The sequence below is a fragment of the Neopsephotus bourkii genome, unplaced genomic scaffold (assembly GCF_033783945.1).
Source record: "Neopsephotus bourkii isolate Nb327-2 ecotype Australia unplaced genomic scaffold, CSIRO-AGI_Nbou_v1 NB_768, whole genome shotgun sequence".
In the NCBI taxonomy this organism is placed as follows: domain Eukaryota; kingdom Metazoa; phylum Chordata; class Aves; order Psittaciformes; family Psittacidae; genus Neopsephotus; species Neopsephotus bourkii.
In genome coordinates, this window is record NW_026901264.1 from 2,754,874 (window position 1) to 2,771,504 (window position 16,631).

At 40.6% G+C, this 16,631-nt stretch overlaps 2 protein-coding genes across 2 annotated transcripts in view; one reads left to right on the forward strand and one right to left on the reverse strand.

Annotated features, from left to right (window-relative positions):
- Nucleotides 1-613: 613 nt before the first annotated feature.
- On the reverse strand, nt 614-2,037 carry FANCF (FA complementation group F). The gene has a single exon (XM_061354998.1). It carries the CDS (start codon nt 1,985-1,987, stop codon nt 860-862), a length of 1,128 nt encoding a protein of 375 aa, XP_061210982.1. The 5' UTR covers nt 1,988-2,037; the 3' UTR covers nt 614-859.
- A 1,186-nt stretch (nt 2,038-3,223) lies between these two features.
- GAS2 (growth arrest specific 2) overlaps nt 3,224-16,631 on the forward strand; it is a 109,222-nt gene continuing 95,814 nt past the window's right edge. Inside the window, exon 1 of the mRNA XM_061355039.1 lies at nt 3,224-3,332. The gene's annotated coding sequence lies outside the window, so the exon portion shown is untranslated. The remainder of the gene's footprint in view (nt 3,333-16,631) is intronic.

Below are 16,631 nucleotides of genomic sequence, written 5' to 3' on the forward strand. Positions count from 1 at the left end.
CCCATCTTCATCAACTATTCTTTTATCACAGTGTTCAATTTTGTTCATACGGCGCTAAAGACACATGAAAACGTTACCTCTGCGTTACAATACTCCTTTCAAATTGATAACATAGAAACTACCCTGATCAAGCTCTGCTCACACTCAGTAAACATAAAATAATGGAGAAAACAATCTAATAAAGTTTGCTGTCCACTCACTTTTCTGTAACAAAAAAAAACCCAAAACGGAAGTACTGTAACAGGCTATGGAAAAGGGAAGAAAAACACACAGCACACCCTACATTTTACAGCAGCTTTCTTAGGAAATTACTTGCATATTATCATATAATACAGCAATGACTACAGCCTTCTAACTTTATAACTTTTCAATAAGCTTTCCAGTTGACTCCTCCTCACCTCCACTTATACCAAGGGGCTAAGTCAAATGCAAGAGCTGGCCACCACAGCAGACAGCCCAATGAAGGCAACCACAACTAAATTAACCTTTAATTAGGGGTTTTCACATTTCAAACTCCGCCTTCCCTTTGAGATTTTCGTCAGCCTCCATCAGCTAGGGACAACTACCATGACCATATCTCAACTATTTTCTAAACAGAAAACTCTTCAATATATGAAAACGAAAGCATTTTAATTTTATTAGGTGAGCAGCAAGTACTGAAAAGGAAGACATTTCCTGTGGTGACCAGAATTAACAGCAAAATTACAAGAAAGTACCAAGCTTCCCTGAGAGAGTTCACATGCAGTCAGGAACGCAAGATCAGCAGTCACAACAATGCTTGGCTTTCAACCCATAGAGAGGTACAGTTTTCTTGTTTTATATTAAACAGTTAAGCAGACTTCCTGTATCTTAGAAGTGTTCATATTGCTTTTGCATTCAGGCATAAGCATTCTGCATCTTTCCTCAGACATTCCTCTACTTCCATAAGTAAGTCGGTCCACACACTTAGGCCACGGACTTGAAAGTCCCCATCTTGTGCTTTCAGGAGTTTCACAGCAGCCTGTGTCTGTCCCTTGAGTACTGCAGATCCCTGACAAAGGCAGGTGAAGCGCTCCCTCAACTGTTCCCAGGACAAAGCAGCTTTGCTAGGACAATTAATAACCCACCGTCCTTGCAAGGGGTCATAGAGCAAATGGCTTGCGCAGCCGATTAAGAGGTCCAAATAAGGTCTGCTTAACTGGGAATAGTGACCAACTAGGGAAGCAAGAAGGGATCCTGGGAGGAAAAGGCAGAAGGCAGAGAACCTCTCCTGGTTCCCCAGCAGCCAGGAAAGCAGGGGTCCGACAACGCATTTGTCTCCTATGGCACTCGCCCAATTTCCTTCTAGGCTATTCCCAGCCAGATCCCCGTCTTCAGCCCGGTCAGCGCCGTTCCCCTGCCCCAGCAGCGCCGCCGCCACCACTTCAAAGGCCCGTGGCATGGGGAGCTGCTCCAGCACAGCCGACAGCCAGAGCGGCGGCCCCGCGGACTCCCCAGCAGGCTCGGACTCCTGCCCCTCCTCCCGCAGCCGGCCTAGCAGCAACTGCGCCTCTGCTTGCAGCTGCGGCTCCATATCCGCGGCGGGCCGCGGCGGACCGCTGAGCAGCGCCAGCAACCGGGAGGCGGCTTTCCGGCGGGCGAGGAGTGCCAGGCTGTGGGGTTCGGGGCCGGCCTCCCCACCAGGAAGCTGCAGCAAGCTATGGAGCAGGCAGCGACAGGCGGTGGGCGGCAGAGCGCGGTTCTCCAGCAGCGCCAGGCCCAGCAGCTGTGGGCAGCGGCCCAGGTGCGGGAAGCCAAGCGGAGGGCTCGGCTGAGCCCGCCGCAGCCGCCGCCCGAGGAGCTCCCGGAGCCGAGGCCTGGTGCCGAAGCGATCGTGGACATGCTGGAAATACCGGGCCCACTCTAGAGCTCGGGCCAGGGTCAGAGAGTCCCAGTCCCGCACCAGCGCGGAGCGGGAGCCGGCCAGGAGTGCGGGCAGCTGCTCCACCTGCTCCAATACGGCCTCCATGGCGAGCAAGCCGAACAGCCCTCGCGCCAACCGTTTGAGCAGAGGTCCTGCCTCCCCCCCGGAACTGGGGCCAATCCGAGCCGGGGAAGGAGGAGATTTGTAACTCTGTTGGCTCAGTCAGATGTCAATCTGTTGCGGTTTGAGTCTCGGTTAAAGGAGACCTGAACCTCTCTAAGCCCTCAGGGAAAACCGGGAAAGTTGAACCGAATTAAAGCGTTAAAAACGAGGTAGGACTAAGTTAAGGAAGTCAAACGAAACCGCTAAGAGCCTTAGAATAAACTTTAGAATGATATCTGTAAATGCCCTTTAAAAAGCCCACAGCTCTTCAGGAGCAAACATCCCCTACCCTACATTTTGGGGACATTTCCTGATTTCTGTGGTATGCCCCGTCCCTGGAAGGCAGCCATGACAGAGCATCTTGTGGCACTGAGTTGCCCCCAGTACTGCCCCCGGCTCAGCACCCTGCCATGGTACAATCCCGCTATGCCCACACAGCTGGGCTCACCCTCTTGATGTACCAACGAATGGCTTTGTAGTTCATTAACAGCTCCTCAGGGTACCTGACCTCCCCCCGCACCTGTTCTAGTCCTCTGGTTGATGTAGATATAATGGCTAACACTCACCAGGGCCTTCTGGGTGCTGACACATACAGGGTTTACCACACAGACATCATGGCAGACATGCACCATAACTATTCCTCTCTACAGCCAGGAAAGGTCACCCCTTCTCCCAGGCCAGTTTTACACTGTGAGCTATTGGTATTGTGTATAGCTCACAGGAGGTTGGCCTACCTGTTGGAGGGACCATTTCTGGCTGCTTCTCTCATGTCCATTAAGTCCAGGGCTTCTGCTTGGCTGGGAGACAGGTCCTTTGTGTCCTTCCTCATCCCCATGACAACCCTGCCTCACAGTAGGCAACAGGCAGCAGAGCTTCTAGAATCTTACACAGGTGCCCTCTGTGCTCCTGAGGGGATGAAGCAGCAGCAGGGGGGCAGCAGGGCCTCTGGGAGCTTCTGTCTGCCCCTCTGGGACTCCACAAGCCCCCCGGGTTATAAACGTGGACACTCCACACGTACGGAGGGAGCAGAGAGACCCAGTGAGCTCCTGGTTACTCCTGCAGCAGTGCCCAAGGGAGGAGGCAGTCACCTGAACTGGGCTGCACTGAACTAGGTGTGCAGTAGTGTTCTGTGCCCTTCTGGTCTATGGAGCTTGTAATAACCTCTCCATGGCTGCAAATTTATATTTCTAGGTATCATTCAAATAATGAAAGTGTTCCTCTTGAAAAAAATCTCTTTCAAGATTTCTATTAAATATTTCTGGAGTGATAAACTTGTAATAGGCTAGAAGTGGCTAGAAATTTATTGTATTGTTAACAAATTACCGATTACCTGCCTTGTCCCCATATATTCTAAAGCATATTATAAACTCATACATATTGAAGAGAAGATAGAATATGCAAACTTTTCAGTTACCTGCAGTTGCATGCAACACTTTGGGGCATGTTACTTACACACTTAAGTGACAGAAACATGAGGTGGTTGGAACACAGAATCACAGACTGGTTGGAGCTGGAAACTACTTTAAAGCTCATCGAGTTCCAACACCCTGCCATGGGTAGGGACACTTTCCACTAGACCAGGTTGCTCAAAGTGTGAGTACATATTACATACTTTGGCCTCTCAGTTATGTTTAATCCAGCATCTCTTGAGTTCAGTGGCATAAAGGAAAAAACCAGTTCTATTTTAGCGAGGAATATTTCTGGAGTATATGCTTCATGTCATAAAGAGGAGAAATTTCCCTGTTCACCAGAAAACTTCTCATAAGTCTTCCACGTTAGTGTTCTTTATTGGATAAAGTATATGGGTTTATGTCCTGTGAATGTCTCTGTATGTTTCACTTGAAATAAATGAAATAATCTCATTTGCAGCACCAGGAAACTCACAAAACCAAGTTGCAGAAATCTAACCAGACTAGAAGAAACACTGGGTAGTATGGTATATGGAATACTCTTGCATGTGAATACTCTTGCATGTGAAGGGAGATGGCTTGTGTGTTCTAATGGATCTCTGCAGACTTGCCTGAAAAATGGAATTTCTGTTCTATGAAAAACTGAACATTTCAGCATTCGGTTTTGTCTCAAATTAGGGCGAAAAGTCTAAATATCAGCACTTTTTCTCACAGAGTTTGATATCTCTGTAATAAAATGGTTCATGCAAATGTATTTCTAAATATTGAAGTTGCATTTGGAATCTTCAGTCGCGATGGAGAGACATAAAATGAAAATAGAGCCTAACCTGGAGGATCAGCAGAGTTCTGCACTAGAAGACAAATTTGCATTACAAGCATTAGAAGACAAATTCAAGGAACTAAAGTAATAAGGATAATACTGAGACAATTCTGTTTCATATAGTGAATTTTTACAAAACAGTAACACTTAAAAACAGTAATTTTTTTTTCATGCTCAACACTGAAGAAATTTCTTTTCCACACTGAGTTTTGTATTGTTAACTGGGAGCCTAGCCACTCTCAAAAGGCATTTCAGAACCTTCCACTGCAAGACTGAAATCTGTTTATCTGTTGACTGATCTGCTGAGAGTGGTGCCATGTAATATCAAATTAAATTGAAGAAATGTGTTTTGGTGGTGATTTTGTTTGTTTGTTTGGTTGGTTGGTTTGGTTTGGTTTTGTGGGGCTTTGTGTGTTTGTTTTGTTTTGTTTTGTTTTTGTTTTTTGTTTGGTTGTTTGGTTTGGTTTTGGTTGGCTTGGGCTTTTTTGTTTTTGTTTTCCCTCACAGGTGACTTATTTTCATTGAGCCTTTAGATACTAGTACTCTTTTTTGTGTGAGCAGTCTTAGTTTTAGTTAAGCAGTGGCTTGTGTAGCTGTATGTTTCTTGTTATGAACAGCGAGACTGCTAAGTATCAGAATTTGTATTTTGTAGTTACTATCTAAGTAAGTCTCTTGGTACCCAATAGTTATGCTGAGTTTTCTAGGCATTGTTTAAGTGTTTGTACAGAATTGGTTTTGTATCTGATGAACATCTATAGGATAGTGGGGAGATATTTAGGAGGTAAATACTGAGCAAGATTGAGGAGGTGAGGGAGAGAGTTAATGTTGGGAAAAGGGATGGGAAAGGTTGGGTTAGGCTCCAGGGAGACACAGTAACAGCATAGAGATGGTGGGGATAGAATGGTGAGTGGGTTTTCAGGTAGCTTTGTGTTTTCTACTTAAATTTACTGCTTTATAAGAAAAACCTTAAAAGTCCATTTCTACCTCTTGCTAGGGGTATATGAGGTATATGAGTTTGCTTCCCTTATTAGTGAGTCTTTTACTATTTCCCTGCTGTTCTAGGTGTTTGGATGTGTATTTCATTCCATGTAAACTATGTAGTTTCTTTATTATTTTTTTTTTCATAACAAGAAGTGGAACCTATGAAGATATCATAAAAGAAAGTTATATAGATTGTATGTATGAGTGCGTGAGACTTTACGCACTGGAGGATGGGGAAATATTTTAAAGTAGCATTTTTCAGGTATTTTGAAGACTGATTACTTGTCTGATTACACAGATTACACAGTCTGAAGAGTCATCTCTTTGTTTTGTCTAAATTAAAAGCAAAGAAGAAAGCAGAAGAGAAAATGGCATATTTTGTATGATAGGCTAGAGCATAGATTTATAATTGCAACTGTATTGTTTAAGCTCTGTTCTATGTGCTTCTTACAAGTAGCTCTGACAGTGTGAATGGGAGTACAGTGTTTTTTGTGTTGTGGGTTTTGGTTCTGTTTGCTTTGTTGCAGAGGGTGTTTATTCCCAATGAAGTCTAATTTTTATTTCAATCTGTAAAATAAGCCTTAAGGTAAGAAAAGAGAATGTGAGAGTATTCATCTGTTGTTGTGTTAAGCTGTAGTAAATGTTTCTTCATTTGAGCTTTCGACTGATAAGATACGTGGCAAAAAAAGTTGTTGAGCAAGTATGGAAAGTGTCTGTTAGACACGGTATCTGGGAAGTCATTTCCACAGCTCCCTGAAAACACTTACTTTTCAGTGAAGCACTGCAGAGCGGTTTCGCAAGCCCTGATTTAGTATGAATTACTGCACTGTTTTATCTAAGCTGAGAAGTCAAGTAAAAGATTCATATGAAGTTTTATGGAACCTAGTGAGTTTCTTCACTCTAGTTATGGAGCCAGTAAAATTCACCCTGGCAGGGAATATAAGTTCTGAAGCAAAACTGGTCAAAGTAGCCAAAAGTCTGGATTCCATTGTATTTTCCTTCCTCTCAGAAGCTGTATTGGCTGTAACATGGTTATACTATTTCGCCTTAATAGACATTTAGGATGTTTTCTACTCAGGACCTAGTACTACAGAACTCCAGAATGGTGCTTTCTTAGGTAGGAGGTGTTATTTCAAATTACAAAAATGAATGCATTGAAAGAGATGTTTGATCATCTGCTAGGTTTCTGGCACTAATGCTCACTTTCAACTGTAAGGAGGTTTTGTTTAGCTGCCTCAAATTGTATGCTAGGCATAAAGTTGCCACACTTACTGTACTGTATATTATGTATGTTGAAGACTCTGAACTTGTGGACCATTGTAGAATTTCTTCCTGCTTCTGTACCAGACTTTGTGGAAGATGGGTAATTAGTCAAGCCAGTACCTGTTGGGCTGTATTACCCCTTCCATAACTTACGGTGAGGCTCTTAAAACTTTTTGTCAATGTAATCTCTCATAGTTTAAAAACTAGCAAGGCTGTAGTGGGCTTTTGGAATGAGAACAGATCAAATTGCATAATAAAGGTATCGAACCTACCAGTTTGTACATCAGTGTGGGTCACAGACTGTACAAGAGGTGTATTTGTGGGAGGATTTAATAGAATCATAGAATAGTTAGGGTTGGAAAGGACCTTAAGATCATCTAGTTCCAACACCCCTGCCGTGGGCAGGGACACCTCACACTAAACCATATCACCCAAGCCTCTGTCCAACCTGGCCTTGAACACCACCAGGGATGGAGCATTCACAGCTTCTCTGAGCAACCCATTCCAGTGCCTCACCACCCTTAAAGAACTTCTTCCTTATATCCAATCTAAACTTCTCCTGTTTGTTTTAACCTGTTACCCCTTGTCCTATCACTACAGTCCCTAATGAAGAGTCCATTCCCAGCATCCTTATAGGCCCCCTTCAGAGACTGGAAGGCTGCTATGAGGTCTCCACGCAGCCTTCTCTTCTCCAGGCTGAACAGCCCCAGCTTTCTCAGCCTGTCTTCATACGAGAGGTGCTCCAGTCCCCTGATCATCCTCATGGCCCTCCTCTGGACTTGTTCCAACAGTTCCATGTCCTTTTTATGTTGAGGACACCAGAACTGCACACAATACTCCAAGTGAGGTCTCACGAGAGCAGAGGGGCAGGATCATCTCCTTTGACCTGGTGGTCACACTCCTTTTGGTGCAGCCTAGGATATGGTTGGCTTTCTGGGCTGTGAGCACACACTGCTGGCTCATGTTAAGTTTGTCATCGGCCAACACACCCAAGTCCTTCTCCACAGGGCGAATTTCCCCTGAATCCTCTGTGTGCTCCAGTTAGGATAGCACAGGAAGTTCTGCAAAGGCTGACTGTAGCCTATCACCATGTTAATAGCAATGCCCAGTTGTGATGAGGTAGACCTGTGATTTCAATAACCAATACAGTGACCAAGCAGCAGTTTTATAATGTGCTAGAGTGAAAATTGTTTGAAAATCAGTGTGTTGAAATGAGTCCTCTATGTGACTTAGGTCATTACTGAGAACCTAAGAAAACACTCCAGGAATTATGTCTAGCTATACCAAAATGGAATTTTTGGGAAATTGTTAGACAGACTTCGCTGCCTAACCGCATTTTTATTTTAACACTATGAGTCGGGACTACACTAACAAAGCTCCTAAGCTAGAGTATAGCTCTTGAATATTATAGATGTAAATAAAATCGAGTGGCAAATTGTGCCACCTACTTCTGTTAATAGTTGATTAGAAGTGGTAAAGTTAGTAGATATTTACACAGTTCCCTCTTGCCAGATAAGCCAAGTTAACTGCATCATGTGTGCACTCCAAAACCAGTTGCAGTTAAGTGTGTATGAGCTATAACCAGTTTTACCTTAAGGTTGCTTGAGCTATTGCATTTTAGGTTGTGTTTGCTGTGGGATAAGAGCATGCAGACAGTCAGTTAACCACTCAGGTGATGAATGGAAAGGTATTAAGCTGTGTGATTTGATCACTTGCTGTTGTTTGTGATACCTTCTAGAGAGGTTTCACTTGCCGTTTTGTCGTGGTGGGTTTGATAAATCACAGCATGTACTGGTAAGAGTATTTGTCTACATATCTTTTTCTGGGATTCTTTTCTTTAAGCCAATAAAACACTTAGTTACTCATGCAAAGTACTTTTATTATTCAAAGTGCACAAATTCAACCTTCTGTGGCAGTTTGAACCCACCCTCCCTTTTAGGGTACCTGTTAAGAAGTGTCTTAATGAGCTCTTTCAGATCCCACTTACCAGAATCCCTTAATAAATCCCTGGATAATGTCATGTTGATATGTAATGCTATGGTACTTGTAGGAAGTCAAGCATACTACTAGGACTAAACTTAGTCTATACCATGGGCTTAGTATTAAACAATTATGTGTCTTGAAAAGTATTGGGGGGGGGAGGGAATCTTTACATGCAAGGATAGCAACTAAAAATTCTTTCCTACTCCTAAATTCTGTGTATTTCCAATTGTTGTCATTCACAAGAGTACAGGGAGATCTTATAAACACACTTTCATGTCGGAATTGGTTCTATTTTTCACTTACATAAAAAATATATATAAAACTCAGCGCAAGACAACTATGTGTAGAGCTATTTATACGTATGTCTGGGTTCTTGTAAGTCACTTAGTCACTTGGATTATTTTACTTTCATTGCCCTAATGTCCTGAGAACATATTAAATTATCAGATACACTAATATCGCTCCTTCATAGCTCTGTACAGTGTCTTAAGAATAATAGCCATCCATGTATGTAAAGATAGCTATATTAAAGCACACACATGCGCATGCTGGATAGATATTTCTTTTTCTTGAGCAGTAAGGCTTTTAAGTATCTGTTGTTTCCATTTTCATGTCTCCAAAGCTTTTATGTGAATTCTTCCAGCACTTTTCTCATTATTCTCTCAACCCTTCCTCTGCTGAGTGGCTGGGGCTTCCAGACATATAACCTGAAATGTCCTGGGAGAATTTACATAAAAACAATAAAGCCAAGGAAATGGAAACGACAGAATATATACATACATTTTTTTCAGTCTTTGCTAAGAAGCTCATTGGTTAATATTTACAAAGAAATTGAATTTTCCATATTAACATCCCTTTCACTGTGAAGCAAATGTGGGATAGTGGAATGGTAAGAAGCATTACTTAAGTGAATGGGGGTTATATGTTAACCTCATTAATGATTAAAATATTTTTTCTCCATAAAGAAGAACATTCCATGCAGAAAAAAAAAAATCATATGAATGGCTGGATCCAGTAAATGTTAATGTAAGACTTAGAAGGGATATTTCTTCCTATTTAAGAAAAGATTAATGATTTGTTTGTTTAGCTAAACACATATTAAGGAATACTAGTTTCTATTATCTATGCTCATAATATCCTCTGAAAGCAAATCAGTAAAACTGATACTGCTGCTTACAGGATCAGTAGCAGAGTAAAACCGTTTCAGTTTTTATTGCTGGCCACTTGGTTGTGTGCCTGTCTCTGGGAAATGCCCCTGGAAGGTTTTGTCAGAGCCTTCCTGATGGTAAGCTCTTCATATCTCAGAAATTATTCCCTTGTTATATCATCCTAATATTGATGTATTCTGCAGAGCAGGCAGACTAAATAAACACAGGCTTAACTTTTTTCCTAGTTCCAGATTTTTTAACTTAATGGCGTTCTTTAATTTTTCCCACATTTTACTAAAAATACAGGCATTTAATTGGTAAAAGGAACCAGAAACTAAACCACTTTGATCTGGTGTTGCACATTTCCACAGCAGTTAGGATTTGGGTATTTCAGATTAATTCCATATTATTTTGGTTTTCTGACTTGGTTTGTGGTCCAGTGCTGAGCTGCACTGAAGCATTTGTGCAGTGGCAGAGGTTGGAGCCTTTGTGTAGATCCAAAAAGCATCGCCATACAGGTAATTACATGTGTTGGAACATTGTAGTTCATGCTTCATGTAGTTCCAGGCTGAGAAAGTTGGGGCTGTTCAGCCTGGAGAAGAGAAGGCTGCGTGGAGACCTCAGAGCAGCCTTCCAGTATCTGAAGGGGGCCTACAGGGATGCTGGGAATGGACTCTTCATTAGGAACTGTAGTGATAGGACAAGGCGTAATGGGTTAAAACTTAAACAGGGGAAGTTTAGATTGGATATAAGGAGGAAATTTTTTCCTGTTAGGGTGGTGACGCAGTGGAATGGGTTGCCCAAGGAGGTTGTGAATGCTCCATCCCTGGCAGTGTTCAAGGCCAGGTTGGACGAAGCCTTGCGTGGCATGCTTTAGTGTGAGGTGTCCCTGCCCATGGCGGGGGGGTTGCAACTGTATGATCTTGAGATCCTTTCTAACCCTAACTATTCTATGATCCTATGATTCTATAGCTGATCCAGGGACTTTGCCATTAGCTTTCTCGAAGAAAAGGAATTAGCAGTGCTAAATTAATGAATTGTATCTGCAGAAAAGAATGACTTATTTGTTTTTTTTTTTTAAGTGGCAGAAATTATAGCACAAAGGATATTTGCATAAACCAAAAAGCCAGCAGAAAAAAATTGCTGTGTAGTTCATAGCTGTGGATGTGATGAAGCTGACAGGTGAAGATGAATCACTAGAATTAAAGAATAAGCCTAAAAGAGAGGTCTTTATTAAAGATCCCTTTTTTATTAAGGAAACAGTATCAATCACCCAGTAGTAAACCTGGAAATAATCAAAATCTTATTAATTCAATTTGTTCTAAACAAAAACAGCAAAAACAACCATTCTTAGTTGAAACCACTGCTAGGAGTGTCCTCATATTTCTTGATATTACAATAGCTTCTCTTAGTTTGAGAGAATTACATTTTTAACTGCATCAAGAACTAATTACTTTGTAATGAATGAATTTTATGCTCTGCATGAAGAAAATAGCACTCATGAAACAATGAAATTTTTCTTGTGTCCGTTGTTCTTATGAAATGCTGATGCTGATCAACACCAGAAAGAGTGTGAAGTTCTGTTAACTGATAATTTAAGAGTCTTAAGGATTGGCTCCCTTGCTTTTTGTAGGAAGAGTTGGATCTAATAGTTCTTAGAAACTTTGTCTTCCAGACAAAGCTTGCCTATGATTGACTGTTCCAAACCACCTAAGGGAGTCAGGCACCTTGCCACAACAGCAAATCAATGGGAACCAGATGCTTGAGAGTCTTAAGAGCTCTTGAAAACTTGTGTATTACCGGAGATGCTTGTGTCCAAGTTAGGGCTCCTCATTCACCTAGAACAAGTGTTCTGTGCATCTGGCAGTATTCATGATTGAAGCTGACATGTTTAACAGTTTAGAACTGGGGTACAACTCACCTGAACACTGCAGACCTAGTGGACAGATGTTAAGAACTATAGTATAGAAATAACTGATCCAAGAGAATACTCCAGAGCATTTCCATAGGGGTAATCTGCGTCATTTTTTTAATTTCAAAATTAAATGGCTTCTATTTTCTTTCTCTTTGCTACCAAAGGTAGCAAACAGTGATTTCACTTAGAATGAGGAGCTGGAATTTTATACTGAATTAAGTTATCAAATGAAATGACTTGGGAAGAAATCAAAATGTTAGTTCAGGTAAAACCAGTATGTTTTGGTTAATTTTTTTGACTTAACCTTTAACTGAAAATTTTAAATTAAAATATTTTAAAAATTTAAAAAGTGAAACATTTGTTCAAAAGATCTTTCAAAAAGTATTTTAATTCTGTAATAATATTGAGGAAGGAGGGTTACTTCTACATCAACAAACCTTTAAGCAGAGAATTTGTTTGGGAGGTTTGACTTCAAGTAAGGCACTTTCCAGCTTTCCATGTAAATATTTGAAACCTTCTCTCATTAGTTTGAATAGATATGCACTGGTTTGAACTCTTCTTCCCTGACAATCTATTAAGACTTGGAAAAGAAGGCAGGGCCTTGTCAGTCCCTGTCCTCTTGACAAGATGGAGATACATGGCTTGGTTCAAAATCACCCTTTCTCTTGCTGGTTCGGGAAGAACTGCAGAAGACAACTGGAAATGCAGAGACTACGTGGTAGGATGCAGTGATTCCTCAGACAGTAGGCTGAGCATGGGTTGATAGCCAGATGGAAACTATTTGTTTCTCCTTTTGCTTACATTACATGTTTTGTTGTTTGCTTCTCTGGCTATATAACTCTTTCTAATAGCATTTTGTTCTTCCTGGTTTCCAAGTCCTTTTCTTTTACAGTTTTTGAAAAGTTTTCAGATGGGAATGATTTCAACATGTGTATTTAGGCTTAATACTAAACATGTAAGGTTTAAGTTACATGCAGCACATTTGGTCTAGGTAATTTGTCCTGCAAATAGATGCATTCTGCCTAGCTTGCTACTATGGCTAATGCATCACTATCTCAGGTAATTTTAATTAACTAGTTTGTTGGGAAGAACTGACAAAGATATTGGTCAAAAATAACAATATGGATGTTATTTCATTATTTCCTTACATGTTGTTTTACTTAGGAAATTACAAACAGTGACTTAAGTCCTGTTCCAAGTGTTCCTCTAGTTATAATATTAATGGACATAAACATGAAGTTGAATCCATCAGACCTGGTCATGGATTTCCCATTATATTTGTTCCCAGAGTGATTCAGTGGCCCAGTTTTTAACAGCTCTCTGAACATACCCAGTCAGTTGTAACTAGTCTGTATAGAAATTACTGCAATGTTCTGTGAAATCCATGGAATTGTTCCAAATCCCCGGGGATAGTTTTGTTGAACTCTGCAAAACTGTGAATCTTTGTTAGATTTTATTTTTCAGTGTCTTTTCAGGGAGAGATATTCCAGATTCTCCCCCTCATCACCCCCCCCACCCCGCCCCTCCCAATTTACACATTGTGGGCCTGACATTCTTTGTGTCTGCTCCACTTCCACAGTAGTGAAAATCTCCTGGCTTTATCAGCATTTCTCCCAATCTCTGCCTTTTATAGCATTCCATGAAGAAGCAGCCAGTGAACTCAGTTTGTCACTAAAAAATAGGATCATGTGTTCTACTTAGGCTACCATATTTATTATTAGGTTAATAATCTGGGGTTTAATATTAGAATAATGAAAATTAAAGTTACCCTTTTAAAGTCAGAATTTTTATCCAGTAAGCCTTAGTGAATGTTACAGTAGATGATGTGTATCACCAGTTATGTCTTGGGAGATCACTGTATATGTTTGTGTACATTTTTTTTTTCCTACAGATCAAAACATCACATGCGTAACTACTGAGATGGAAACTGAGAGATCCTTTGGATGGATTTAGACCCTAGAACTTGCATATACTAAGACTGAAGAGTTTCAAATTACTGTCTTTCCCATCTTGGTTTTTGTCAAATGAAGCCTGAGGGCCACAAATACACAGTACAGTATTTAGTAGTGAATTCCATCTGGAGTTACCAGCAACTGAGTATCTCCTGCTGTCATATCCTTGAGATAACTGATCTGTTTGGCCTACTTTGTTCTTTATTCTCATTTACCAGGACCATGATATTTTGCACAAGTGGGTTTTCTTTTTTCCACGTTTGTTGCATTATTTCTTTTTTTTTATTATTATTCTGTGGGATCTTCGGACTTGTGACGGTTGAAGAAAAAACAATGTATTAAGATCACACTAAATGATATTTAATACTGAAATTCTGACCCTGGACTTATTTGCAAGCATGGGTGTAATGTTCACAAGTTTAACCCCCTCTCCCCCCCAAAACAACCCCAAAACACAAACAAAAACCAACCAACCAACCAACCAAACCCCCAAAAAAACAACAGAAAAAAACAAGCTATCTCTAGGTTTCTCATTATTGGTTTTGGGGCATCTGGTTTAAAGGCTGGTCTGAAATTTGATCTTGCTCAAATTCTCTCAATGTGTTTCAGCAACATGTGTCATTAATGAAGAGAGCTGGTAACCGGTCTCCCTGTTGTTTGCAATTCAGCCTATGACAGGCAGCAGGAAAGCAGAACAGTTTCGGCCAGCCCCAGTTAGGAAAACATGCCCAAGGCATAGGCTGTAGCATAAACAGAGATATGTCAGGCTCCTCCCTAGAGGAAAACCGAAAGTGTACACTTGGCAATGATACTTTGCTTTTATTCTGAACAAGAAACCTGTTGAACAAAACCACCTCCTTATTTTGACATTGGTATGGTTAATGGCAAGGATAAATAATTATTCCCAGTGGAAAGAAAGATCAGCTAGGCAAGGATGATCTGTGCTTGCAGGTGCTGAAGTAATGTGTGCAAAATGGTAATGAAAAATGTACAGACTTAAGAAAGCATTTTTTGTCTGAAAGCAACATACTAAAAATATAAGCACTTGGTTTTGGTCAGTAATTAGAAATACCTCTATCACATTTGATATTGTAATGCTGTGAACTGGAGATTCTTCTGAAGGAAACTGCCATTCAACAACATGCCCTTACATGAAGAATAATGTCACAGTGATTACTGGAATTGAGCAACTTCTTAACAGCAAGATTGCTTGTGAAAGAGGTAATATATTAAAAAAGCAATGGTTACCATCTGTGTTGAACTCTCAGTCTGTGACATCAAAATGTTGAAAAGGTGTCCCCTGTCTTACAACCCTCATGGGATATGCTTAATAATCATCTTGTAGATTGTAAGTCTGATACATCCAGAAGATTAAGTAACTTTCCCAAGATCACACACACAACAGATTTGTTTGGTTATGACAGCAAGTTATAACTAGAGCCAAGATGATCCCCAAATCACTGTACTTCCCTTCTCTAATAACATGTTACTAGGTACGTGGTTTGTGAGATAAGGAAGAAGGAAAGAGAAGGGAAATGTGTGCAGGACTCTTCTACAAATTGAATTAATAAGTTGAGCCCATCTTTATACAGTTCTCACTGTTCATTAACATCAGACTACTTTACAAGAGGGTTTCAATGAATATGCCTACTTTACAGGTGGGAAACATGAAATAGTGATTTGATAAAACTCATACAACAGATGAATTTGCAGGGCTGGGAAAAAGAACTGAATCTCCCAACCCCCAAGAGACAGAAATAACTTACACTCATTAAATGAGCTGGCATTCACCTTGTTTCATTTGGCAATATAATACAGTGCAGAGGGAATGGTGTTCTTTCCATTAAGAATGTTTCAATGATGCCATTTTAATAGAAGAATGAAAAGGAATGTTGGACTGAAAGCATTCCCTAAGGTATAAGATTGACTGTTTGAACTGAGCGTTGCAGAAAAAAAAAAAACCTGGAAAAGAATAGCAATAGATGTAGTTATCTCAACAATAGCTTCTGAGGAAAAATAATTTGAAATGTTGATGCATAAAGTTGTACGGATGGGGAATAAATGCTGAAAAGCCATTTTGGAAACACAGGGACAAGGGCAAGGAGAACTATGTGAAGTTGGTATGGAAAGAACATCAAACTCGGAAACCTAGGTGAGCGCCTTCTTTCTGCTTATAAGGACCAGTGTGTATCTCTCCCTTTACAATATATTTGAAATAATGCACAATCACAAAACATGCAATTTTTGTTGTTACAGAGGCAAGTTTATTACAAATTGCATGTTTTGTGAATGTGGGTTACTTCAAATAGGTTAGAATTAATTATCTGCCTTTTTTATACTTCATGGAAAGAGCAAGGTGAGAAAAGTAGAGCTGAACTTAAGATGGCCAAAGACTGCTGCTTTATGGGATTTTCACATGGATACAGGATCCTAAATTGGACTGCAGAAGTTGTTCCAGTGTCTAAGCTCTATGGAATTGTATTTCACTAGATAGCCAGTAGGCAAGGAAGACATTTGACTCACATAGATCCCTCTGTACAGAAATACCTCTATATGCCACATATTTGCTGCTGGCTTAGCTTAGCATTTTCATTTAGATGTATATGATCACTAGCTAGCCTGTTGAAGTACTTGGGGGGGGGCCCCCCCCATTCAGTACAATATTATGATTATGTTGCTGAGAAGTATAGCTGGTGTGGGAAATTTTCAATGCAGATATGATGAAGTTATGAAGACTTTGAGATGAGTCCATAGGACTGTAAGAAGAGATTGGAAGCTGTATCTGTAGTTATATTTGGCACTCTCAGATTTGGAATAACTGATAATAATTTAGCTCTTATAAACCAGGTATAAAAAAGCCCTCATCTGATTTCATTACTGTTAAAGGAAGTTTCACTGTGGGTGACATCAGAGACAGAACTGGGCTAAATATAAAGAGAAACTCAACAAAATATTCTCGTACAAAGTCCAATAACAAAAGGGGTAATTTAATGGGAAGAGAAATTGAAGCAAAGACTATTAATACTAGTGTCATAGAATACAAGGTTGGAAGGGGCCTCAAGGATCATCTGATCTTACCTTTCTTGGTAAAATCATGGTCTTGAGAAGATGTCCCA